This window comes from Vairimorpha necatrix, chromosome 5 (assembly GCF_036630325.1).
Source record: "Vairimorpha necatrix chromosome 5, complete sequence".
NCBI classification, from domain to species: Eukaryota; Fungi; Microsporidia; family Nosematidae; genus Vairimorpha; species Vairimorpha necatrix.
The window spans coordinates 480,386-505,862 of record NC_088820.1 but is presented as its reverse complement, the minus strand read 5'-3'; the positions used below and the strand labels follow the sequence as shown (position 1 = coordinate 505,862).

The 25,477-nt window shown below is 30.1% G+C and overlaps 3 protein-coding genes across 4 annotated transcripts; all 3 read left to right on the top strand.

Moving 5' to 3' along the window:
- Nucleotides 1-3,719: 3,719 nt before the first annotated feature.
- VNE69_05067 (uncharacterized protein) lies at nt 3,720-5,372 on the top strand (the record flags this gene model as incomplete). The annotated part of the gene is made up of 1 exon (XM_065473547.1): nt 3,720-5,372. One exon carries the CDS (start codon nt 3,720-3,722, stop codon nt 5,370-5,372), a length of 1,653 nt encoding a protein of 550 aa, XP_065329619.1.
- A 1,222-nt stretch (nt 5,373-6,594) lies between these two features.
- On the top strand, nt 6,595-6,986 carry VNE69_05066 (uncharacterized protein; the record flags this gene model as incomplete). The annotated part of the gene is made up of 2 exons (XM_065473546.1): nt 6,595-6,704; nt 6,776-6,986. The coding sequence occupies 2 exons, from the start codon at nt 6,595-6,597 to the stop codon at nt 6,984-6,986; spliced, it is 321 nt and encodes a 106-aa protein (XP_065329618.1).
- A 414-nt stretch (nt 6,987-7,400) lies between these two features.
- Nucleotides 7,401-8,888, top strand: VNE69_05065 (uncharacterized protein; the record flags this gene model as incomplete). 2 transcript variants are annotated; one of them, XM_065473544.1, is made up of 4 exons in its annotated part: nt 7,401-7,614; nt 7,651-7,814; nt 7,915-8,221; nt 8,266-8,888. In XM_065473544.1, the coding sequence occupies 4 exons, from the start codon at nt 7,401-7,403 to the stop codon at nt 8,886-8,888; spliced, it is 1,308 nt and encodes a 435-aa protein (XP_065329616.1). The 2 variants fall into 2 exon arrangements, with proteins under 2 accessions (XP_065329616.1, XP_065329617.1); XM_065473545.1 differs by lacking the exons at nt 7,401-7,614; nt 7,651-7,814; nt 7,915-8,221 and having other exon boundaries at nt 8,307-8,888.
- Nucleotides 8,889-25,477: the final 16,589 nt, after the last annotated feature.

Here is a 25,477-nt window from a genome sequence, read left to right as displayed (position 1 = left end):
GGAAGCGAAGAATCACGCAAGTAGGGTCTAAAGGAAAGTGGATAAAGGTCAATGGAATCCACGAATGGATACATGTTAAGAACATAAAGTTTTAGAGGGGGTAGAATGTGGTATTATAAATACCACAAAATATTTATTTTTATTTTATCAATTTTCCCTTTTTGGAAAATAGACCATTCGACCGGTCTATTCCAAAAATCGAATATTTATTTCTTTTTTGCCCTGACCCCCACCGGATCATGAAACAAACTAACGATCATTACCCTTGGGAACATAGACCAAGGAAGGGCTACCAAGCCAGGGATCAGTATCCCGTAACAGATGCCCAACGAGGCTTATTCAATAACAATAAAATCATTAATTACATCGAACTATATTTATCCAGAGGTAGCTCCTCTGGACTACGTCAGAAAACAAGAGAGCATGAGTTAAAGAACAAAAATATGCTATAAAAAAGAACTAATATTTTTTATATAAAATTTTGTACGACTAAACTTTCATTATTAGTTTTTTTATCACAATGTTTAATGGAAGTTGTTTTCATATGTAACTCCTTCCGGCTAAAATCAACTTTAGTGTAAAAAAAATGGGGGGTCGAAATTTTTAAAAAAGGAAGGGAAGAGAAAACTTCAGAAAAAAAATAAAATGTAATTAAGATATAAAAATATAAAAAAATTGTATTAAAATAAGTAAAATATATCAAAAACATAATTTTAATAATGCTTCAAAGGCGTCTTGAATCTCATTTCTTTTAATCATATATAGAGTTAAATAGATTTCAGAAAGTTCATATGTTCTACACCTTTTGGGTATAGAGGCTTTTAAAGACCTCCAATTTCCTTCGATGGTGTTTGTATGGACACCTGTTTCATTATCTCTAAATGTTTGACTGTGATTTACAGTTCTATGGTCCGCGTAATGGCTTTTTAACGTTATATAGGCCTTCCACATATCGGAATGAATGATAGTATGATATACCAAATATCATAAAATATATTTCTAAAATCTTCCCTCCAAATTCGACCCGTTTTCCCTCCAACATTTATTTAAATATTTTATCTGGAGAGGGGTACGGAATAATGGAAAGGAAGCATAGAATGAATAATAAAAATATTTTAAATACTTTCCTCAGTGGTGGATACCACAAGTTAAATTTAACGAAGATGTATCCTATACTAAACAAAAGGATAAAGACTTATGAATCCAAAGACACGATCAGCTTTGAGATCAAAGTCAAGGGCCTAAAAGAGCCTATTATAAAACAGTTAGAAATAATAAACTGTATTGAAGGAACCAATATGCTAGAATGGTTCAGAAAATTTGAAGAATTGAGTAAGAAAATAGAATGGAGCGATGAAGAGAATCTGTTAGTGCTACAAAATTTAGTGGAAAGTAAAGAATGGAAAAGAAAGAACAATTGTAAGTCTTATATGAAGGGTAAGGAAGAAATATTAACTGTTGCCTATCCGCATACAATCTTTTCAAATGAAGGAATTAAATTATTAGAAATTAAACAATCTAATTATGTTTTGATAGAAGATATGATAAATGATATTTATGCCAAACTTGAAGTGGCATCTTATTTAGAAAAATATACTAAGAAGGAATATGAGAGAAGATTTAATGAAATCTGTCTAAATGCTTTATCTGAAGATACAAAAGATTATGTTCTGAAATTAAATACTACGAATGTTAAAGACATTATTTATCTATTGGTAAGCTTGGAGAAAGAATTAGTAGCTAGAATTCGAAATGATGTAGTCTTAATAAGGAATAACCGAGTCGAGGTCAAAGAACCAAACCATAGAGAGGATGGGAATAGATGGTGTAGTTTGCATCGATCAAGAACTCATAATACTAGTGATTGCTTTAAGAAAAATAAAAGTAATAAAAATAAGAATAACAACATGAAGACAGATGAAGCCACACAAAATAAAGATTTGCTAATGCAAAACTGCTTTTCCATAAGTGAGGAAAATAAAAGCATTGAAACTGCCGAAAAAATAGACCACTACATCAAAAACAGCGAGTTACATAAAGAGAAAGCGGTTAACGCAGATGAAATTAAAGAAGCGAGCACAGATACCGCTAAAAAACCACAAGCCAAGGAAGTTAAAAACGAGAAACTCGAAGAGATAATAGTAAGAGCTAAAAAATCAACCCACGGGGACAATGTATTGAAAGACAATATAGAAAACAGCGAAGGTGAAAATAAGCAAAATCGCGAGAAAATTCTGTATAAAGTAAAATACTTTGGTAAACCAAAACTATTGAAGACTTTTAAAACAAGAAAGAGGATGATAGCTACATTGGATAATATAAACACCAAAAATAGGTTAGAAACTATAAATAATGATGTTAATAATACAATAGAAGAGCCTCCAGATATAGTATCTAATATAATACCGGGATATGAAAAATTGGTTGATAGTAAACTTTGAAGCAAAAGGAGAGGCAGATTATGATATACCAAATATCATAAAATATATTTCTAAAATCTTCCCTCCAAATTCGACCCGTTTTCCCTCCAACATTTATTTAAATATTTTATCTGGAGAGGGGTACGGAATAATGGAAAGGAAGCATAGAATGAATAATAAAAATATTTTAAATACTTTCCTCAGTGGTGGATACCACAGATAGATTTCAAATTTACATACTTAAATAAGATCGGCAGCAATGTATCCTTGTTTCTTTTATTTATTATGACAAATATTATCTTCTTTTCTGTTGTTCTTTCTACCATCCCAAAACACCAAAATCCTTTAACTAATTTTCCCCTGTGGTATTTATTCTTACCTATTTTACTTTCGTCGATCTCCACTATGATATTTTCGCCTCCTATTTGTTTTGTTTTATTTATATATTTTTCATAAATTTTTAATTAAAATAATTTCTCAAGTGTAGCACTTACATTTTGCATATTACAGTCCAAAGTTTTAGTAATATGCGCTATTTTAAGTCCCATTGTCCATAGATTAACAATTTTCAGCATAAGAATATGATCTATCTTACTATTTGAAAATAGAGTATTATTCCAAATTGAAAATCTTTGGCCGCATTTGGGAAATTTACATCTCAAATAAAATGTTTCGTTAGATACTCTAGATGTATCCCAGCTACAAATTGAACATTTCTGTTTATATTTCTTTCTTAGCAGATGTTCATAAAAATCTTCAATTTCTTCTTTACTCAGCATTCCCTTCCTTTTTTTAAAAAAGGGGCAATTTTTTAAAAATTTCGACCCCCCATTTTTTTTACACTAAAGCTGATTTTAGCCCTCCTCCCATCTATGCTGTGTTATATCTTCCAGGCGCTTTTTGATTGAAGTTTTGTTTTGGATATCACGTGTTTAATTAAATCAATATTATTTCAGATTAAAAATCTGATGTCCACAAAGTTCAAAAATAGAACTTGTACTGGTTAATAAGAGTCAAAATAAAATATTGTGTGACATTGATATTGCGAATTCCGTATCTTTTTATTGGTTTTTCAAATTTTCAAAACATTAATTAAAATTTTAATTTTTCTTTTTTTCAAAAAAAATAAATAAAAAATTCAAAATCAAAAATAATAAATAAACAAAAATAAAAAATGTTTTAAAAGCTTTTACATAGATCATAAACATCTTTTAATTTTTTTGTAGAAGTTTTATAAAATATCGAAGATTTTTAATTTATTTTTTGCATATGAATAAATTTTTTCTTTACCCCCCCATTATGTTCATCTTACATGTCTTCTATATGTTTGTTTCTACACAAGCAATTTATAGACCTCTCTGTGATGAAATTACGGCAGTGTTTATTCAAAAAATCGTAAAAGGAGATTATCAAATGGTAGACACTACTAAAAATTATGGTTATGCAGACTTAAGGCATTATGAAAATAAAGAAATTAGGTGTTCTTTTAAAATAATAGACTTTGAGAAAAATAAAAAATCAGAAATAACAGAATCATTAAATATTAATTATGGAGAAAAATCTTTAGATATTATTCTTAATGAATATGAAAGAAAATTAACAGAATTTATGGACAATTATAAATTATATAAGGTCTTTTTAGACTATATAGATACTTATACAAACGAATGCATATATTCTAATGAAAATACCATTATTAAAGACATTATAGAAGGAATCAGAAAAATAAATGATAAAAGAAATAATACAAATAACGAAAACCAATCTTTGTATTTAAAAACTACTCAAGCTTATATTAATGAGGGAAAATCTATACTTAATATGATCAAAGAAGTTCCCCTTAATTCAGATGACCCAAGTTTGGGGGCTAATTCATATGTTTTACCTACATATGATGCGAATGACGACATCATATGTATCAGTGTTCTAGTTTATATAGAAAAGGCTTACTTTTACTTCGAATTTTCCAAAGGCGAAATGCTGGACATAGTAAAACAATGTCTGAAAGAAAAGAACGACATTTGTCCTAAGTGTTTCGATTTATACAAAGATGCTTTTTTTTCTTCAGCTTTTTCTAATAAAAGTATGAGATTTTTCACAGAAAGAAGGCTGAAAATTCCGAATACTCTATGTAAGTATGAAAATTACAAAATTAAAAAATTATTAAGAGATGAGCTAGGTTTATTAAAGTGGACTAAAATTAATAACACTACAATTAATCTAGTGCAAGAAAATAATTTGGAAAGCCGGAAATATGCAGAAAGAATGCAAGTTTTAATAAGAAAAACAGAATACGCAGTCATAGATGCGTTTAATGTTCTATTGAAAGAAAAAGAAATTGGGTTTCTCTTCAAAAGAATTCTGGATAAAACAAAAGATCAGTTGAATATATTTTTCGGACATATATTAGTTTTCGATAAATTAATAGGCACAGAGGATTTAGATTGCCTAATCGAAAATAAAGGAGAACTTAACAGGAAAGGAATCATATCAAAGATATTTAACAGTAAAAGTGACCAATATAGATATATTAAGATATATTTACTTGTTGAAGCAGAAAATTACATTAACAACGATGAAGCTGCTGAAGGATCTTTTCAAACTTTGAAAGAAATTGGAAATATTATGAAAGTTAATAGAAGAAACGAAGATCAAAATGAGCAAAGTTCTCAATATTTGGATTTATTTGATATAATGAATGAAATAATTGTAAAACAAAGTGAAAACTTTGAAGTTTTTAGAATACTAAATATGTTTAATTTTATTCGATTAGTAGCAGAATCATGTTCCATCAAAGCCAGATTTTATGATAATAAACTACAAGGAGTAGATAAAAATGAATTCATAAAAATTTTTGATCTTGATCCAAAGAAAGTAGAACAAAATATCAATTTGATTAAAGAAAAACTAGCAGAAATTGCTAAAAAGAAAGAAAATAAAAATATTTTGTAGCTAAAACTTTTCTTTTAATTTGATTATATTTTCATTCTATATATATTTAGGCCAATTTCCACTATAGTCCCCCCCCCCCTACATATATAAATATCAATTTTTAAAAAATATCCCTGATTTTTGAAATTCGAAGCGGACAGAACGGAAGGGAGAAAATACAAAATTTATAAAGTAGTATATAATAGTTAAAATAAGTTCTATTTTGACCATATTACAGTTAAAACATAATATAAAACAATTATAAAAATTATTTTTTCTAAATTGTGTTTAAATAGATGTCTAATTACATAAAAAGAAAATTATTTTCTTCTGTCATTATTATCATATTTCCGGGTTGAAACTTATGTTTTCCTTCTATTTATGATGTTTAATACAGATTTTAGGTTTGGTTCTTATTATTTTAAGTATTTGTATAAAATATTAGTATTTTAGGTAATTGATTGTTTTTTATAAACAAATGAAGAGAAAAAATTCATATTTATGTATTTTTAATCATTCATATATATTATATAAGATTAAAATTATGAATTTTAAAAATAAACTGCTATAAGATTAAAATTATGAATTTTAAAAATAAACTGCTATAAGATTAAAATTATGAATTTTAAAAATAAACTGCTATAAGATTAATTAAATTTATTAATATAGAAAAAATTTTCTTATTGATTTTTAATTATTACATTATAACATAGTTATGTTATTATTTATTATACATATTCAATAATATATCTTGTTATTATACAAATTTATGTATAATAAGTAGAGGATTTGATCAAGTCAGAACTATAATGAAATAGTTAAAAAATTAAAAAAATAAAAAAAATAATTTGTTTATCTTTGGTTATTATATTGTTTTATTAGATGTTATTTTTTTTTGGATTTTTCTCCCTCCGTTCTGTCCGCTTTGAATTTCAAAAATCGGGGATATTTTTTAAAAATTGGTATTTATATATTTAAGGGGGGACTAAAGTGGAAAAGCTCCAATATTTACATTAAAAATTTTCATTTTTTCTTTATGATTAACAAAATAACATAGAATTTATATTGGTCCTGCATGTAAAATGGGGTTCACCAAACGCAAAAAAAAAGGAGGAAGAAACTTGCGCGATTGAGGCCGACTTATCGACCTCTGGAGTACAAGAAAGTGTTAATTCACTAGTATTGGAAGGCTACTGTTGAGATTTAAAAAATTAAATTTTATACCCTTAATTTTAGAATAAATATGTTTATGGTGGAGAATATAAAAAACGAAATAAACAAAGACAATATAATAGTAGAAATTAGAAGAGCAGAGGCTCTGAGTAGTTGGGCAAAAATGACCAATGAGGAGAAGTTAGATTTTTTTATAAGCAGACTCAACTCTCATATTTTAGATTGGCATTGTAGGACTTTTAAAATAAAAGGAAAGCTGCTTTAACGTTTGAAATCTGGAAAAAAGAAGTGGAACAAGAATTTGAGAATAAAACATTGCTTTTTGACATTTACAATATGAAGCAAAAGGAAGAACAAAAAGTTGATGATTTTATCAAAGATGTAGTTTCTAAATGTAATGAAAATGAAATTTCCAATTTTGACAGAAGGAATATACAAACAAGAGGGGAAAGAAAATCTTAAAATTAGACTTTTTAAGGTTTTAGATGTATATAACAATATATATCATAGCAAATTAGGTATGTCTCCGAATGATGCTTTAAACCCGGCCAATTTCCAAAAGGTGAAAGAAAAACAATATGAGGAGATACTAAAATTCAATGAAAGAAATAAAAACGAGAAACCGAACCACAATTTTCAGAGGGGGATAGCGTTATTATAAAAACGGAAACAGGTGTCAAAAAGGGAGAACCCAAATTTAAGGTTAGAGGTTTAATTTATAAAGTTTTAGAAAACAACACATATCTGGTGAGGACAGGAAACAAAACTATTAAGCGACATTCTTCTCAGCTGAAATTGATAATAGACGAATGTTTTTAAGAGGGGGATGTTGAGATTTAAAAAATTATATTTTATACCCTTAATTTTAGAATAAATATGTTTAGCTACAAACCAGAATGTGAAGTTAGCAGCTTCCGCAAGGCTGCTATTCACCCAGACCAAGAATTGAGAAAATATTGGTCACGAACAGAGACTTTATTCAACGGAATAAAGATAGAAGAAGGCAGAAATGCCAACCAAAGGTACTGTGGGAGAGCTGGGCTGATGGATAGCCTTGCTACCTATTGTAAGAGTTCACATGGAGTGACAAGTATTCATCAGGAGTACTTAGATGCCATCTGAAAAGAGCTCAATGAACAGAGATTCAAGCTTAAAAACTTGAAGAAGCAGCATGAGATTGAGATTTCCGTAATGAGAAACCAACTCAACACACAAATTGATGCCCTAAAGGCTTCAAATGAAAGATTAGAGCAGAGAATTGACATGATTCTCAAGGCAAAAAAGGAGAATGTAAAGAAACAATCACCATAAAAGTTGATCTTATTGATCAAAAAATAAATAGGAGTTGTTTGGTGTCTTCTCTAAAGCTCAAGATAAAGAGCAAATAAAGGTTACGGATAAAAGGATCCCATCATCCAATACCATTAATGTGTTTTTACGGAAGGTAGCCGCTGCAGTAAAAGGAAACAGGAAATTGTTGAAGAAATTTATTCTTCTAACAGAAAAGACGGAGAATGACTGGACAATCATTCTTAAAAATTGTGATATGAAACCAAAGGTCTCAAAAAAAGCTGATGCCTCAAAAACATTAAAAACAGCAGATGCCAAAAGGTTTGCCCCATTCCTAGAAGGTATAAAAAAGAACTTCAACTGTGATACGAAACAGTTGAAAGTACCCACTTCAAGTTCTAAAACTTGTAAAAAATACTGAAAGATGATTTGTTACTGTCATCTATAAAAGGTTGTGCGAAGTCGAAATTTATGACTAAGCGCAAATTCAAGATGAAGAAAACTTCTTCAACAAAGGCATCTTCTTCTCATATTACGAGGAAGAAACAAACGAATTGGATAGCTAAACTATCCAGAGAAGAGTTGCTAGACCTAGCAATAAACGGAAAGAGGCTCAAAGGCTGCAAATACAAAATTGTGGTCGCTCATGGTTTCTACCGAGGGGAACACATAATCAGGGAGACCTGGGGCAAATTAATGGGCATAGAGGAAAAGAACATTCCTCTAGTAAAAAATATTGAAGGCGAGGGCAGAATTTTTCTCATAAGAGATGAATTCTGCTTTCAAGCTGCAGAAGCTCTTAAGAATGCTTCAGAAAATGTAAGAGTATTAGTTGCCGAAAACGAAGTATGGAATTATATCTCTAGGAACAGATCAGCTTCGACGAAAATATTCTCCGATCTTCGTCAAAATTGGAGGAAGTATGTGCCTGTTGATAAGGCAATAAAAGTTATAAAAAGGGGGCTATCTGATAATTCTACAGTAAGTCATAAAGAGTTCTTCCTTTCCGAGCTGAATGCGAAACAGCTCGGGAAAGACATGAAAGTTGATAGTAAACATCACAATGAACAGTGATAAAAATCCTATTATTAAAAGAATTTTATATAATAATATATATTTTAATAAAAAACAAGTTATACGGCTTCTTAGCTGTACCAAAAATTATTGTCTACCCAACGATTCACCAAAAGTTAGTAACTTTACTAATAAAAGTAATGGATGTAAACTGAGATTTAAATCTCATGTCTATATCATAATAAAAGCTAGAATGCTGAGAACAAGCATTCAAGGGGGGTTGTGTCCAGTTAAAACAATGGCCAACCATATCAAAGGAGAAGAACTCCGACAACAGTTAGACAGAGTGTCAACGAGATTATCGAACTCTCTTATCTATACTAGAAAGAATCGCAGAAAAGATGCTAACTTCACCTTCTGCGTAGTCAGAAGGTTAAGAAAAAAAGAAATTTCTAAAGCCATGGATAAACTTGGCCTAGAAATATTAAAAGAAATTCCAACTCGTGATATAGTGGAGAATAAAAGAAGATGCAAGTCCATAGAGAAGGCCAAGCTCTATAGTCTTAACATCAACCATTTCTACGGAAAGAAGGAGGACTTAGAATTCCTTTTAAAATAGAAAAGGCAACAGTCTTATGTCTTAAAGAAACTTGGAAGAAATCCTTAGGTTCTACGAGACTAGAAAAGTATATGATGGTGGAGACAACAGCCATAGGAAAGAATCGGCCGGGTCTAATGACTCTAGTCAGAAAAGACGGGGCAGTAAGATGTTCCAAAAGGGGGATGACGACAATTTCCTGCAAACTGTCGTTGAATTCAAAACTAGTACGGGATGGACAAAGATTTTAATAGTCAATGTTTACGTCCCACAAGAGAGAGTGCAAGGCCGAAACTCTAAGTAAAGTAATTAACCTTCTAAGTATTGAGAAGGATAAAAGAAACTACAAGGAGATTGTAGTGATGGGGGTTATGAATACCTTTGATTCTTCCCTCAAAAAGAAGCTTGCTATCGCAGGGTAAAACCCCGCAATAAACTATAACAGATTATCAGGGACAAGAATCCTGAGTGATGGACAAGTCTCTAAAAGACGTATTGATACGATATTTGGGGTCTTAATTCAACAACGAGAAAATAACAATTTCTCGAAGATTGGCGGTAAGTGATCATCTCTTGCTGAAAAGAATGATATCTCTTCCTTCTCCAGTGAGAGAATGGTCATTTGCCTACAATAGGAAGAAACTTGAGCATCCAGGAATGAAAGCTAAGCTTTCAAGAAAGTTGAATGAAAAAAACTTCACACTAGATGAACTCTCTGGAGTTATAAAAGACGTTTGTATATCCTCCAAGATACACAGTAAAGTGGGGACATTTAAAGGACTGCCCATCAGATTGAGACACGTAAATTCTTTAAAAGTTTTAAAAATGCTACTAAGCGTATGCTAACGAATAGGTCCGTACCGTCTGTGCATAGGTACATGTTACTACAGGATAAGATTAAGGCTTGAAAGATAAAAGTTCGGATTGATCGAGCCGTACTTTGGGCCTTCAAGGGCATCGAGCTCTATTAAAGTAACAGATCCAGAGACTTCTGGAAATGGTTGAAAAGTTCTTCTAACGTCACTGTTAGATTAGACAATGTTTGCTTGAAAAATGTATCGGGCATGGCTCATAACAAGCATAAAAAGAAGTTAGAGATGGCCAATGACTTTTACGCTAATCTAGCTAACTCAATTTCAGACGTTGAAATTGTCATAAAAGAATATCGAAAGGGATACTCCAGAGAACATCACTATGAAGAAAGTATTGAGAGCCACTGATAACTGAAGAATAACAGGGCAGCTGGGCCGGATGAGATTCCTATCGAGCTATACAAGGTACTACTTAAACCTAGTTTAGTAGATAAATAGCTGACCCTGTTCCTAGTGAACGAGTTTAACAGAATACTAACAGGAGACAGCCCCCCTGTTAGCTGGAGTGCTTCTGACATGATTTGCCTTCATAAAAAAGGAGATGTGTCAGATCTCAACAACTATAGAGGAATTGCGCTAATTAACACAATAAGCAAAATTTACTTAAAAATAGTAAACGACAGACTTACACAGTTTGTTGAAGAAAATAACATTCTTTCTCCTTCCAAGCCGGATTTAGAGCAGGAGAAGAATGTATGAATCAGATTGCAACCTTGCTGGAGGTGGTTAAAGAAAACAATTTCGAAGCCAACAAACTTTTCTATGTTTTATTGACTTTGAAAAAGCTTACGACAATGTTAGCCATGAGCTACTTTTTAATAAGCTAGAAAGGTATAGTATTCCAAGATATCTTATAACTACATTGAATGATATCTTGGAAATACTAAGAGGAGAATCCGTATAAACGGAGACACAAGTAGTGGATATCTCTACAAAAAAGGTGTGCGACCGGAAGCCCCTGTTCTCCTACGCTGTTCAATCTATTCATAAATGATATTTTTGACGGCATAAAAGGATTGAGCGTTCTTCGCTCAAATATAAGCCAGCCCGGACTGATGTTTGCAGATGACATCGTAGTTCTAGGCAATACTCTTGCTGATTTGAAACTCAAAGTGTGTCAAATCAGCAGATGGGCAGTTGAGAATCGTATGAAGATCAACCGTGACAAAAGTGGTATTTTAGTGTGGGATGCCAATATAGATCCGAGTCGGTAGATGTCGCTATCAGGACTGACTTTGGAAAAATCGGGGAAGTCGCCGAATACAGGTATTTGGGTGTTCTTATAAAAAGATCTACTTTAGAAGAACACTTAGTAAGAGATGGAGCATTCAGAGGCAAAAAAGCTCTGAAGTTTTAAAACCAAAGCTTCTAAATAAAGGAATTAAAATAGTTTTTAAAGGTATATATATATAAAAATGTGCTATTTCCCTCACTAATGTACGGAAGTGAATTATGGGAGATGTCTAGTATAAGGTCTGGTGTGATCAATAGAATCCTAAGAAAAGCGATCCAAATGATATTTCGAACAAAAATAGTGCCATTATATAGGAAAATGGACGAACTCTGTATGAATAAAGTTCACATACAGGCGGCCTTTAGTAGATTTAGGGCATTAAGGAAGTGGAAACACAATAAAATTATTATCTCGGAATTTATTAACCAATCTCCGAGGGGAGGGAAAACAACGTGGAGTTCGAGGACTAGACGTTGGTGTAAGAGATATATCGGAAACGATTATGAAAGCATTGCCTACATTATAGGCAAGAACAAGATTTTAGAGGTACTTAAGGCAAGGGGTTCCTACAACTCCACTTTAGGTGCTCTAGTAGCAGATAAGTATGGAATCTGTGACTCGCAGATTAAGCACATACTATCAAAAGTAAACAACAGGCAGATCAGGAATTACACCAGGCTTCGGTGTAATTTAGTCAGATGGTCTTCTGCTTTGGCAAATGCCAACAGAATCCCTCCTTTTTATAGGACTCATTGTTTCCTATGTGAGGGAGAACGAGAAGACCTTGAACACTTTTTGTTAGACTGTCCGACGCTCTCTAACACAAGATCTCTACATGAGGATTAAATATCTAAGTTGAGATCTTCAACTCAAGCAAAAGAGGAGCTAGTTAAGATATTTATTGGTAGCATCAATGACATCAAAACTTGTTTTCATAAGAGGAAGTCTCTACTTGTAAGAGTAGAGTTCTCAGAAAAGATGATCGTACAACGATATATCGTAGTACGAGAAAAGAAAAGGCTTGTAAGCCAGAACAGACCTAGAGAAATCTAGAAGAAAAAAACACACTCTTACCTGGGGGATGTATGGCAAGCTGCTGGTGCCGTAGCATTTACGTTGAACTAGTTAGGTTCTTAACTGACGAGTGGGTCAGACGTGTTATTCTCTTAGAACCCAGCTGAACGCAGGTCACAGACAGGAATGTTTGTGGTTCTAATCCCAAGGGATATTTTTTTCTACAAGCAAAACCTTTATGGTATGCTAAAGTGTATCACAAGTTATTGGCTGTTGAAGTTTTTATTTGCTGGGTGAATTTTCTTTAATAACAATAATAGTTTTTTAGTTTTTAGTTTTTTTTTTATACGGATATTATTACGTTCGACTGTTGTGCTAGTTCTGCAGAAAAATTATCGAGTAAAAATTAAGGGTTAGAAGCAATTGATATGCAAATTTATGATAATAAATCATGTCTTGTTTTTTTATTAAACACTAACTGTAAATTGTCTTAGAATGGCAAGCATACATTATAATTTGATGTCAACACGATACAACTATACAGAACCTTCATGAGTCATATTTAAGCATCTAAGTAAAAAATTATACTAAATCCTTTTTATATCAAGTCCATCCTGTCTAAATTCGCTCTCAAGGCCCAGGACCACATAAAAAAAATCATCCCCACTAAAAGAGCATGAATCATCGCTACGACTTGTTATGTAATTAAATCTATAATGTTTGTCCTCATGGGACTTAATCTGGTTACTATTGAAACAACATGTTGTCTATAAAGCCAATAATGAACAAAAGCTGTAATTATGCAAGTAAAAATTCAGAATCATACATTTTTTTGAATATATAAAGCAGAAGAGTGCTTTAGACAAGAAAAAAATTAAAAACATATATATATATATATATATATATATATATTTAAGTCTTAAAGCTTTTGTCTATGAATCAAATAATAAATCTATTATAATATATGTCATTTAATTTATTTAAATGCCACATTTATTTAATAAGAGTTTGCAATATTCAATAGTGAAACCTAGATTAATATAGAAAAAACTAAAAAATTACGACAATCTTCATAAACATTAAAATTTACCTATTCTAAAAGCTATTAATATATAGTCTAATATTCCCAATAACTACGAATCCCTCAAAAGGTAATTTCGATGAACATCAGAGGATATTGCTGAAGTAGGGCAAACCAATGAACATATGAAATAAATAGAACACGAGACAATACAAGATGAGAAATTGTTTTAACAACATGCGAGTATAAATGACGCGTATAGTTAAAAAAATATATATAATTTATTTGGGTATAATATTCGGCTTATTAATTACTTTTCACATGATACGCTTACAGTCTCATCTGGCAGTTCCAGGACTTCCTTCTGAGATTCACTCATTGGGCTCTCGAAAACCCCTTCCTGATCTGTATCAAGCCCATGTCTGGCTGACATAAAATGCTTTCTAAAGTCATTTTAAGGACTCTTGACTGTATTTATGCTTCCGTTCTGGGTTCTAATCTGAGCATTTTCATATGTGTACGGTGAAAATTAGTAACTAATCCATCCCACGTCATCACATAAGGAATAATTTTCGGCTTGTATTTGTAGAGAGAAGCCACGTGATATGCGAGCAAGTCGTATTTATGTTTCTTTTCTGTTTCTACTGCATGGAGGTTGTTAAAACTTGTGATTCCAACTTCTACAACGATCACTTCTTTCCTCAACTTGTCTACAATTAGTATATCAGGCTTGTTATACTTTATATTAATACTTGAATGTATCCTACTGTCGATTCGTATCATAACATACTCATTAGCTACACATTCCTGGATTGAATGATTTCTAATATTTTTGGCATGGGATAGACCATACGTCTTACACAACTGCAGGTGGATGCATCGCAGTGCCTCATTGTGCCGTCTCAAGTAATCATGTGAAGCATACGATCACATTGGGTGGCCATATGATCTACTGTCTTTGCATATTCATGGCAGTGTGGGCATTTTATCTGTTTCTCTAAGAAAATATTTCGGTCCTGTAATGCACATAAATTGCCTTCCTCTCTCTGGCTTATATTTCCTTTTGTGAGCCACGCGGCAGCCTGTTTTATATCAATAAGTGTAGTTAAAAAGATAAATTTATTTTTTATGATGATACAAATTGTATTGATTATATCATTAATTTGTTCTTTTACATTGTTCTTTGTTTTCTTGAACATCTGATAAATTGATTTCTTTGTCTTATTTACTGGCAACTAATGTATTTACAGATCGTTTAATACCTTCAGAATTTCTTTTTTTCTCTCAAAAATCAATTTATAAGGCGGCTTTACACAATTTTTTAAGCTGATTAGCAAGGGAATATACAAACAGCTTTTCCTTTGGCATGATGTTCTATTTAATCAGAATTGTTTGAAGAGCTTTTTAAAATATTTGAAAATCTAAATCTTCTTTAGAATTTCATATTCCTCCGTTAGATGCTTTTGGCCAACCAGGTTGGATTTTTAGGAAATCTCATTTCATCTAAAAAACTGTAAAAATTATCTTTATTTTCCCTTTGTTCCCTTAGATGTGAGAATTTTTATATTCATGCAATTCCTCGATATTTTCTTGTAAAGGTTTATCTGAGTTGTTTACACTGTTAGCAGCGGATTTTTCTTGTATGTAAATAAAAACTCTTAATAAGAAAACATCCGATGGGGTTGGTTTTTTCTTTTCTTTTATAAGATTAAAATTAATTAAATTTTGGTAAATTTGATGCCTTTATGACATAAATACGAATATTTAAATTGAAGTTATTTGCGATCGTGCAAAAAATATTCGTTTTTTAATATTACAAATATTATAAATTAAAAAACAAACAAAAAATATAAAAATTTAAAATGGAAAAACTCAAACACGGGCCATATCTAGTTTGTAGATATGTATGACGGAGGTTAAAATCAAAATTTTAATTTAAATCTTAGAGTAGTATTTACAACTTTTCTTAATAATTTAAAGAAATTGCTAATTATAAAATATATAAATTAGTTTCTAATGTAGCGCAATGTTCATTGTTTATTACTTCAAAGGTTGAAAATTTACTTCGATTATTTGATATTATGCTATACGAAAATGTTGTTATACTATCAATTTTTTATACAATAAAAAAAAACAAACATGACAAAAAGCTACAAACAATTAAAGCAACGACAAAAATAAATAAAATGAAATTTTTTTTTAATATTTCAGTAATTGATATACAAATTGTTAAATAACTAGAATCACCATACCTTCTAAATTTTTTAGTTTATGCTATGAGCGAATAAATTGCCTATCATTTGGGCTAAGATATAATAAAATAGAAGAATAAAAAATCAAAAAAAAACTAAGCCTTTAGCTTAAGCCTTATTTGATTCTGTCTTTTAGTAAATGATTCGGCTCATATTTTCTCAATACTCATTCCTTCTAAATTTCGCGATTTCTTTAATAAAGAGTTATCAAAAATCTTTTTTTGATATTATTACATTTAATATATAATTTTCATGATTGTATATTTACCTTCCTTTGGTGTATTAAAACATTTATAATCACATCATTTTATATATAGACAAAAAAGAACATATTTTTTCATATCTATACCATATATATATATATATATATATATATTGTTAATTCATAATTCATTTTCTCATTAGTAATCATCACATTATTTATGTCAATACTATTTTTTGTATGCTAACATTATTATATTGAAACTTAATCTTCTTTAAAAACCTTTCAAAATTGTTTATTTACTATATTGTCGAGTCTTGGAATAAATTTTCTCATAAGGTCTCTAGATAGTTCATTTATGATAAACTATACCATATGAGCATAGCGAAATCCATCTATTAGCAATCAACTCATTTTTATCTATATAATCGTTATAAAGATTTAGATTTTTCCAGACATTCATTTACGCATCGGCATACTTCATTGGTAGCGTTAATTTTTGTTAATTTATATACTTTTACCCAAATCGGACGAAGGAGACCTAAAAACGATAGTAAACGACCCTATTAAAATTTACTGGCATTTAAAGGAAAATAATTAATAAATAGTGTTAACCTCTTTTTAATTATAAAAATAGAATTTTGTAGTGTTCTCCTTTCTTAATTGTTTTTACAATATTTTAGATGCGTTTTATAAGTCTTAAATGTGACCAATAAATGCCTTTACAGACAACATAGTTTTTAGCAACTCATCGAGGATATTTCTTAATTTACAATAACTTATAATCAAATAAATTATAAGTAATCGACTGACCATAAAGGCCACAATTTTCCCATTTATAGTGCTTGCACTAATTAATTTGATATAATATTAGCTCTGTCAGAATAGAATATATGCATTGAGGCATCGTAACACTCTTATTATACCCCAATATTATTGCAATTCATGTATAAAACTTTTTCATTTACTAAAATATAATAAGAATACTATATTTTTTGTCTTATAATTAAATGACAGTAAATTATAATTGTAATTCCATATTTTTTGTCTTTAAAACATGAGACCACATATAATTTTGAATAAGATAACAAAATTATGTTAGAGTATCAATTTTAATGCAAAAAAAATACTATAGATGTTGCTGTATTGAAAATTGAATCTATGTGAAATATGTGTTTCTATTTTTAAATCTATTTTATTACTTATTGCGTGATTATGAGCAATAAAAATCACAATAAATTAAGACTTCTACATGTATTTTTATCTTAAAAATTACATAATGGCTTTTATATTATAAACTGGTTTTTTTGTGACGAATTTTAAATTAATTTGTGTTAAACCAATAATATATACATACTAATATATTTTCAAATAGTAAAGCAGGCGGGACACCTTACGAAAGAATAGAAAGACTCAAATATATGATTCTTTTCTACTATTGCTGTATAAATTTTATACAAAAAACAGCTTCTTTCCGAAGTTGTTTATGTTGAAGATTTCGACAGACCATCAGACTTTGCAAAAGGAATTACTTTAAGATATAGCGCGCTCAGGACGCTACATAGTCCAAATATTTTGAAGATAGCTTAAATGACATATAAAGCATGCATGCGTTTATTGATATAGCTTTATTGTCATTGTTCTTCGATTTCGGACCTTATACTGCATTACTTTTTTTTTTTTGATTTCGTCTAATATCGTTAATAACTAGTAATAAAAGATGTCAACCACGTCATCTGTCAAAAGTTTCATCAATGACGACGCGGCGTGTCAACAAACAAACAAAATAGTACTTTAAAAAGTGTTTATAATTGTAAAGTCATTAAAAGTTAATAAGTTTTGAGTAACTAATTAAATTAAAAGTAAAACATAAAAAGAAGTTTTTTGTAAGGGGTGGAATGCAAAAGCGACAAGGAAGCCATCAATAAAAACCATAATATTGATGGTTATTCAGAAAAGTATTATAAAAATAGTATCGTTCCCATAATACAGGACAATAATATTTTTCTGAATAACCATCAATATTATTGTTTTTATTGATGGCTTCTTTGTCGCTTTTGTATTCCAACCTTTTACATTAACTTCTTTTATATTTAATTCTTAATCTATTTCCTCATTAGTAATCATCACATAATTTGTGTCAATACTAATTTTTTGTATATTTACATTATTATATTAAAACTTAATTCTACATAAAAAACCTTTCAAAATTGTATATTTGCTAATTTAACGTGGCTAGATGATATTTTAATCTTAAAGATCACTAGATACTTCGTTGTATGATAAACTATATCATAATAGCATAGTGAAATCCTTCTTTTAACAATCAACACATTTTTATCTATATAATCGTTATACATGATTTAGTTTTTTCCAGCCATTCATTTACGCATCAATGTACTTCATTGGTAGCATTAATTTTATAAATTTATATACATTTACCCAAATCTGGCGAACAAGACTTAAAAAACGATAGTATGCGACCAATTTTAAATTTACTGGCATTTAAATTAAAATAATAAATTAAAAAGTGTTAAACCTCTTTTTAATTATCAAAAATAGAATTTTGTAGTGTTTTCTTTTCTTAATTATATTTGACATATTTTTAGATGTGTTTTATACGTCTTAAATGTAAACAATAAATGCCTTTACAGACAACATAGTTTTTAGCAACTCATTGAGGTTTTTTCTTTATTTTACAATAACTTATAATCAAATAAATATATAGGTAATCGACACGACCACATAAGCCATGGTTTCCCACAACTATAGTGCTTACACTAAGTAATATGACTATATATTAGCTCTATCAGGATAAAATATATGCACCGAAGCAAAAAAACAACTCTTATTCTACCGCAATACTATTGCGATTCATATATAAAAGTTTTGTATTTACCAAAATATATTAAGAAAATCATGTTTTGTGCTTTATAAACAAATGACAGCAAATTGTTTTTTTAATTCCATGATTTTTGTCTTTAAACATGAGACCACATATAATAAGATTAAGATAACAAAATTATGTTATAGTATTAAACTCAAATGCAAAAAAAGTACTATAGATGTTGCTGTATTGAAAATTCTTGATTTATGTAGAAACATGTGTTTACATTTTAAATCAATTTTATTGCTCATTGCGCGATTATATGTAATAAAAATCACAATAAGTAATTCTAATACATGTATTTTTATCTTAAAAATTAGATAATGACTTTTTTTATAACTGCTTTTTTCCCGACGAATTTTTAATTAATTTGTATTAAACCAATAATATTAACATACTAATATTTGAATATATAGGAAAGCAGGCGGAACACTTTACATATAGAATAAGAAGACTCAAATCTATGATTCTTTTCTGCTATTGCTTTACAAATTTTATACAAAAAACAGCTACTTTCAGAAGTTGTTTATGTTGAAGATTTTGACGAACTATCAGACTTTGCAAAAGGAATTACTTTAAGATATAGCGCGCTCAGGACGCTACATAGTCCAAATATTGAAGATGGCTTAAATGGCATATTAAGCATGCATACGTTTATTGATAAAGCCTTATTGTTATTGCTCTTAAATTACGCATCCTTATACTGCATTACTTGTTTTTTTTTATTTCGTCTAATATCGTTAATAATTAGTAATAAAAGATGTCAACCACATCATCTGTCAAAAGTTTCATCAATGACGACTCGGCGCGTCAACAAGCAAACAAAATAGTACTTTAGAAATGTGTTTTTAATTGTAAAGTCATTAATAGTTAATAAGTCTTGAGTAACTAATTAAATTAAAAATAAAATATAAAAAGAAGTTTGTTGTAAGGGGTGGAATGCAAAAGCGACAAGGAAGCCATCGATAAAAATTATAATATTGATGGTTATTCAGAAAAATATTATTGTCCTGTATTATGGGAACGATACTATTTTTATAATATTTTTCTGAATAACCATCAATATTATGGTTTTTATTGATGGCTTCTTTGTCGCTTTTGTATTCCAGCCCTTTACATTAACTTCTTTTTATATTAAATTTTTATTTAGCACTTACTAACTATAAATGATTTTGCAATTATTTACACATTTCTAAAGTACTATTTTGTTTAAATGTTGAGTAGCCGCGTCGTCAGTGATAAAACTTTTTAAAGACGATGTGGTTAGCATTTTCTACTATGATATGGCCACTTCATCACAATTTTTAAAATTATAAACTCTTTTTAATGCAGGACAGATACAAAAAACCCTTAGGATAACTTTAACGAGACATCGTATTTGCTTTTTTCTAGCACATCAAGTATCTTATATTATCTCTCTCAGATCACTAGACAAAGCAATTATACAACAAAAGCGAAGGCATCTTCATCATAATAAGCTTCACTTTCTTAAACTAGCCACAAATCTTCTTGTGTAAAATTATAAGAATTTATGAACAAACTTAGAAGTGAGGTAAAATCATATAACTTAGGAATTATCTAATACATGTTCAATAGTTGGACTCGTTGATAGAAAATTGTTTTAGTATTCACATAATGCTTTTTGTGAAAAAAATATTTGCATTTTATTTTACCATGCTAATTAAAAAAAAATTTATTGAGAAAATACTTTTTGTTCAGCGCGTTTTGTCATATTTTTTATAATAAAAGTTGAAAATATCAGTTACGTAAGGACTAAAGGGATTCAATGTTAATCCTCATCCAACTGCTACTTAAATTCTTACTCACTTAAACTCCTATTAAATTACTTTTAAGCGCAGAACCCCTATCGTATAATATTGAAATTTGGATATTAAAGAACATTGTCTATTAATACCTCAAATTGCGTCCAAAATAACCTCACAGCAGATATCCTTATTGACATGGTTATCTATAACCCGAGGAGAGACATCATCGTACTGACTCAAAGGTCCCTACAATCATCCATATTGCATTCAAGGGGTGTACAATCACAACATAACCAGCCAGGTATTTTCATTGGCTTTCGACCTTAGTCTCTCCCACTAGATTCGTCCACCGGATCACATACCCCGTAGAACAAGGTCCAAAAGGACTTCTGTTTCTTAACTTCGTCTTTTTTCTTAGTTAGCTCTAGGATCCCACTCTAGAGTGCACCAGCCATGGGCTCCAACTAGGCCGTACCCATTAGATACTTTTATGTATCATTAAATTACCAAGGAGGTGATACTATTTTTTTGGCCTTTAGGTGCGTTCTACAATATATGCTAATCCCTTTGTGGCTGGACACACACAAGTTTCAATGAATCAATTTAATGATTATCATGGAGATTTTCATCATCTGAGTTGTTCCAACTGCGTCATAGAAAGTAGAAGCTATTTTATTGCCACGGGAATCGAACCCAGCCGTTGCTCAATAGAATCATCGCCTTCAACACTGAGCTAAGGGCACCTATACAAATATAGAGGGATAAGCTAAAAATTCATGTGTATTTTAAATTAAACTATATTTTATTCACAGGATAGATATACTGAGTTATTTTATATAATATATATATTTATTGGAAAAGATCTAGTTATTGCCCAATAAAATGCTTGTATACTTGTTACAAGGTATTTAAAGCATAAAAATAATCATATATATTGAAAAAATACGGAGGGCCCAAAGAGTATTGTGTATTTAGAGAGGTATGATTAAACTGCAAGTGTAAGCGACCAATGTGTCAATACACTAACAAAAAGATTTTTTTCTATGTGTATTAAAAGTATGAACATTGATCTTGAATGGCAAAAATTGTGGTGTTATAAATACAGGAAATTTTTTTATTAATTTCCCCAATTTAAATTAGAACATTTGCTCGGTCTAATGCAATAGTTAAATATTTATTCGTTTTTGGATTTTACCATTACAACATTATGAAAGAAAATTGCGGCGATCAATCTTCATAAAAATCACAATTAACAAAAAACTTCAAAATAGTTTTTAGCCTTAGATGTAGAAGGCGACGCTATCATTATACAATGCTAAGTTCGAATGTCAGGGCTACCAAAATTTTTTTCTACTTTCTATGGTGCAGTGGATCAACTCAGAGGATGAAATGTCTACAAAATCATTAAGTTGATTCAATGAAACCTGTATGGGCCCAGGAATAAGTGAATTGGTGTCTGGTATAGGAACAGCACTTAATACCAGAAGCACTAACCTCTAAAAGTGGCTTTATAATACATGAAAGTGTCTGATGGATATGGCCTCATTGAAGCCCATGGCAGGAGCACTCTAGAGTGTTATATTAAAGCTAAACAAAGACAAGACGAAGTAAGCAACAGAAGTCCTTTTGGACCTTGTTCTACAGGGTATGTGATCTGGCGGATGAATCTAGTGGTAGGAACTAAGGTTGACAGCTAATGAAAATACCTGGCTGGTTATGTAATGATTGTACACCCCTTGTGTGCTTAACAGATGTTCTTTGAGACCTTTGAGTTAGCATAATGATGTCACTCCTCGGGCTAAAAAAACCATGCCTGTTAAGTATATCAGCCGTGAGGTCACTTAAACGCGATTAAAGGCATAAATAAAAAATGACTTTTGGAGCCAAGTTCAATGGGCAAGGCGGAGATTGCTGCATCGGCATGTAATATGGGGGAGTTTAAGTAAGTAATAATTTAACAGTAAAATTGGAAAAGGATCACATCCGATTCATCTAGGCCAATAAGATTTTTAACACTTACTTGCAAAAAAAATTATTTTATCTGATCTATATCTTTTTTTTATGTAATCCTAGGTTTTGCTACTAATTTTTTATAAAAATTTTACAAAGTCTATAATGATGCACATTTTTTAGAAATAGAATTTATCCTCATGTACGACAGATTAATCTTAGTCATATGTTTTACTCAAAGGTCTCGGTGCTAAGTGTCAATAAATTCCATAACGTCTATAAATTACGAGATCTCTAAGAATGTCTCATTTTAGTACTCGAAAGAGGTTTTTTGATTCAAAAGAAATCGAATTCGTTTTTTTCGAGAGACATTTGTTCTTGTACTACTAAAAATTTTACATTTGTTCACATGTTTAATTTATTCTGTCAATAAAAACCGATTATTTAGACATGTGGTTCTCGAAAAATTTGTTTTATAATAAAACGTACTTTTAGCAAGGTTGTTGTTATTTTATTGTTATTTCAAACTCAATAAAATACTATATGGACAATAAAAAAGACCCTGTTTATGTCCTGAAAGCGTGATCCTTCGGTACACTAAAAAAACTTTACGATGTAGGAAAAGGTTGTGAATGCCCATCTATATTCTATTAGCTAAGACGGCAATGCTATTGAAAAAATAAGTCAACGCAAAACATAAAATGCGGTTGGTAGCTATATGTGAAAATGACGAATAGCAGGATGCGGATGATAATATGGGCCTTTCATAGTTTTCAGATGATGCCTCGCCTAAAGATATAATTTGCTGTCTGGGGAAAATCCACTCGGCGCGATATAGATAGTACCAATTTTGCTGAATCCAAAGTTCGTCTTACGGACGGAGCTTTCTGTTTTTAAAATTTAATTGAAAGCGTAATAGCAACTAATATAACCTCATTGTCGGTTAGAAAAATATCACCGTTCTAAGATCTTCAATTCATTTTGATGCAATTTTTCATGTTTCCGGCGATATGGCCATTTTAAAGGATTTTTCGAAATAGCTTTTACATTTGTTTCTTTTATGCATGGTAGTTTTCTTTCTCATATATTCCATACCCTTCGAAGACAGCCTTTCTTTTATATTTCATTTTTAACTTATTATTTGTTGTCATACTAAACTACAAATATTGGCGTATTTACGAAAGCAGTTACAACTATACAACTTTCGTTTGTTTGTTTCTTTGTGCGACTCATATTGATGGGTCGCTTGAAATGATTAACATGTTTTTGAACACGTGTGACAGGTGATATACATGACATCTGTCTATGTATTGTACTCAAATGCATCACACAATTGCAGACAAACGGTCGACTTTAAAGATGTTTCCGTATCAAATTAAAATTTTGTTATTTCTGAACATAGCCTTATATATCCGTTGACTAAATACTATACAATTCATTCTATGGCGTGTCATCAATCAATATAGGAAATAAGATTTATAGTTTGACACAAGATCGCCGACAAATATTATTATTAAAAAATTAACCCCATATGAATTATATGAATTTATTTTTTACAATTTTATTTGTTACAACTACAAACCTCGGTTATGATAACTTAAGTCATTATTTAAATAATTTAATAAGGAACAAAAAATATATTATCTTTGATAATAGTAAACGTTATTGGAGTGTATTAATCAATTACGATGACGGAGATCATGTTATAAATTGTGATATATATTTAGAATGTGCATTTTCGAATTTAAAAAATTTAACTTTTTTTTTTGAAATTGAATGTGGAGAAAAATCAATAAAGCTAATTGCTGAAGAGATTGACAAACAAATTCAAAATAACAGTATGATATTGTTTATTGACACTTTAATACTAAAGTACTCGTTTGAAGATATTTTAAACTATCCTATTATTAGAGATCTTGTAATATATATCAAAGATCAAAATAATGAAATAATTTTTGATCATTTTCTTGAACAAAATTTTTATCATGACGAGAAGCACTTAATGATAAAATTTAAAAAACAAAATGATGCAAGTGATTCTAATATTTATATTCCAATAATTTCCTATTTAAAAAAAGATAATATGCACTGTATCCATTCGAATATTTATAGCAAATATGGTTATAGTAGATTTGATTTCAATATCAGTATACATGAGGCCGAAAAGTTGTACTTTGAAATACATCCAATCCCGGATAATTTTTATGGTATAATATTCAATAATGTGCAAAAATTATACACCAATGTGAACCTTGATACGATCGTAGATTTTTTTGATGACGAAGCCATTGAAGAGGTTTTTAATGAAAACGAAATTAACTACGACGATTTCAAGATCACGATCGGAAATGGAAAAATAACATTTTCTAGTTACACTAGTTCTAATTCTTATTTGGTCGGAAAAAATGCAAACTCCAAAGAAAATCACGAATTTATCGACCAAAAATGTTTTGACAAATTTAAAATGATTTTTCAATTTTTTTATTTAGTGGTAAAAAATAAGTTTCCTGGTTTCGAATTATTTTACCAAATATTAAAAGTAAATAACAGACTTGAATTCCTGCTAAATATGATTTTAGACAAACCTGGCACAGTACTTAATATATTGATTGCTCACCTAGGTGAATATTTGGGGGAGATTACCAGAGACGAAAAAAATATGATAATAAGAAAAAGAGAGTTTTCTGAAAACAATGAAAGTAATATATATTTAGTGGGGAAACTAATAAAAGCTCTTTCGGAAAGATTCGATATCTGTAGTTTTATCATGAAAGGTTGTTTATTTTTAGAAGCAGACAGGTTTTTTCAAAAAACCGAGGCTCTCAATGAGCCAATATTTAAAACTCTAATAAA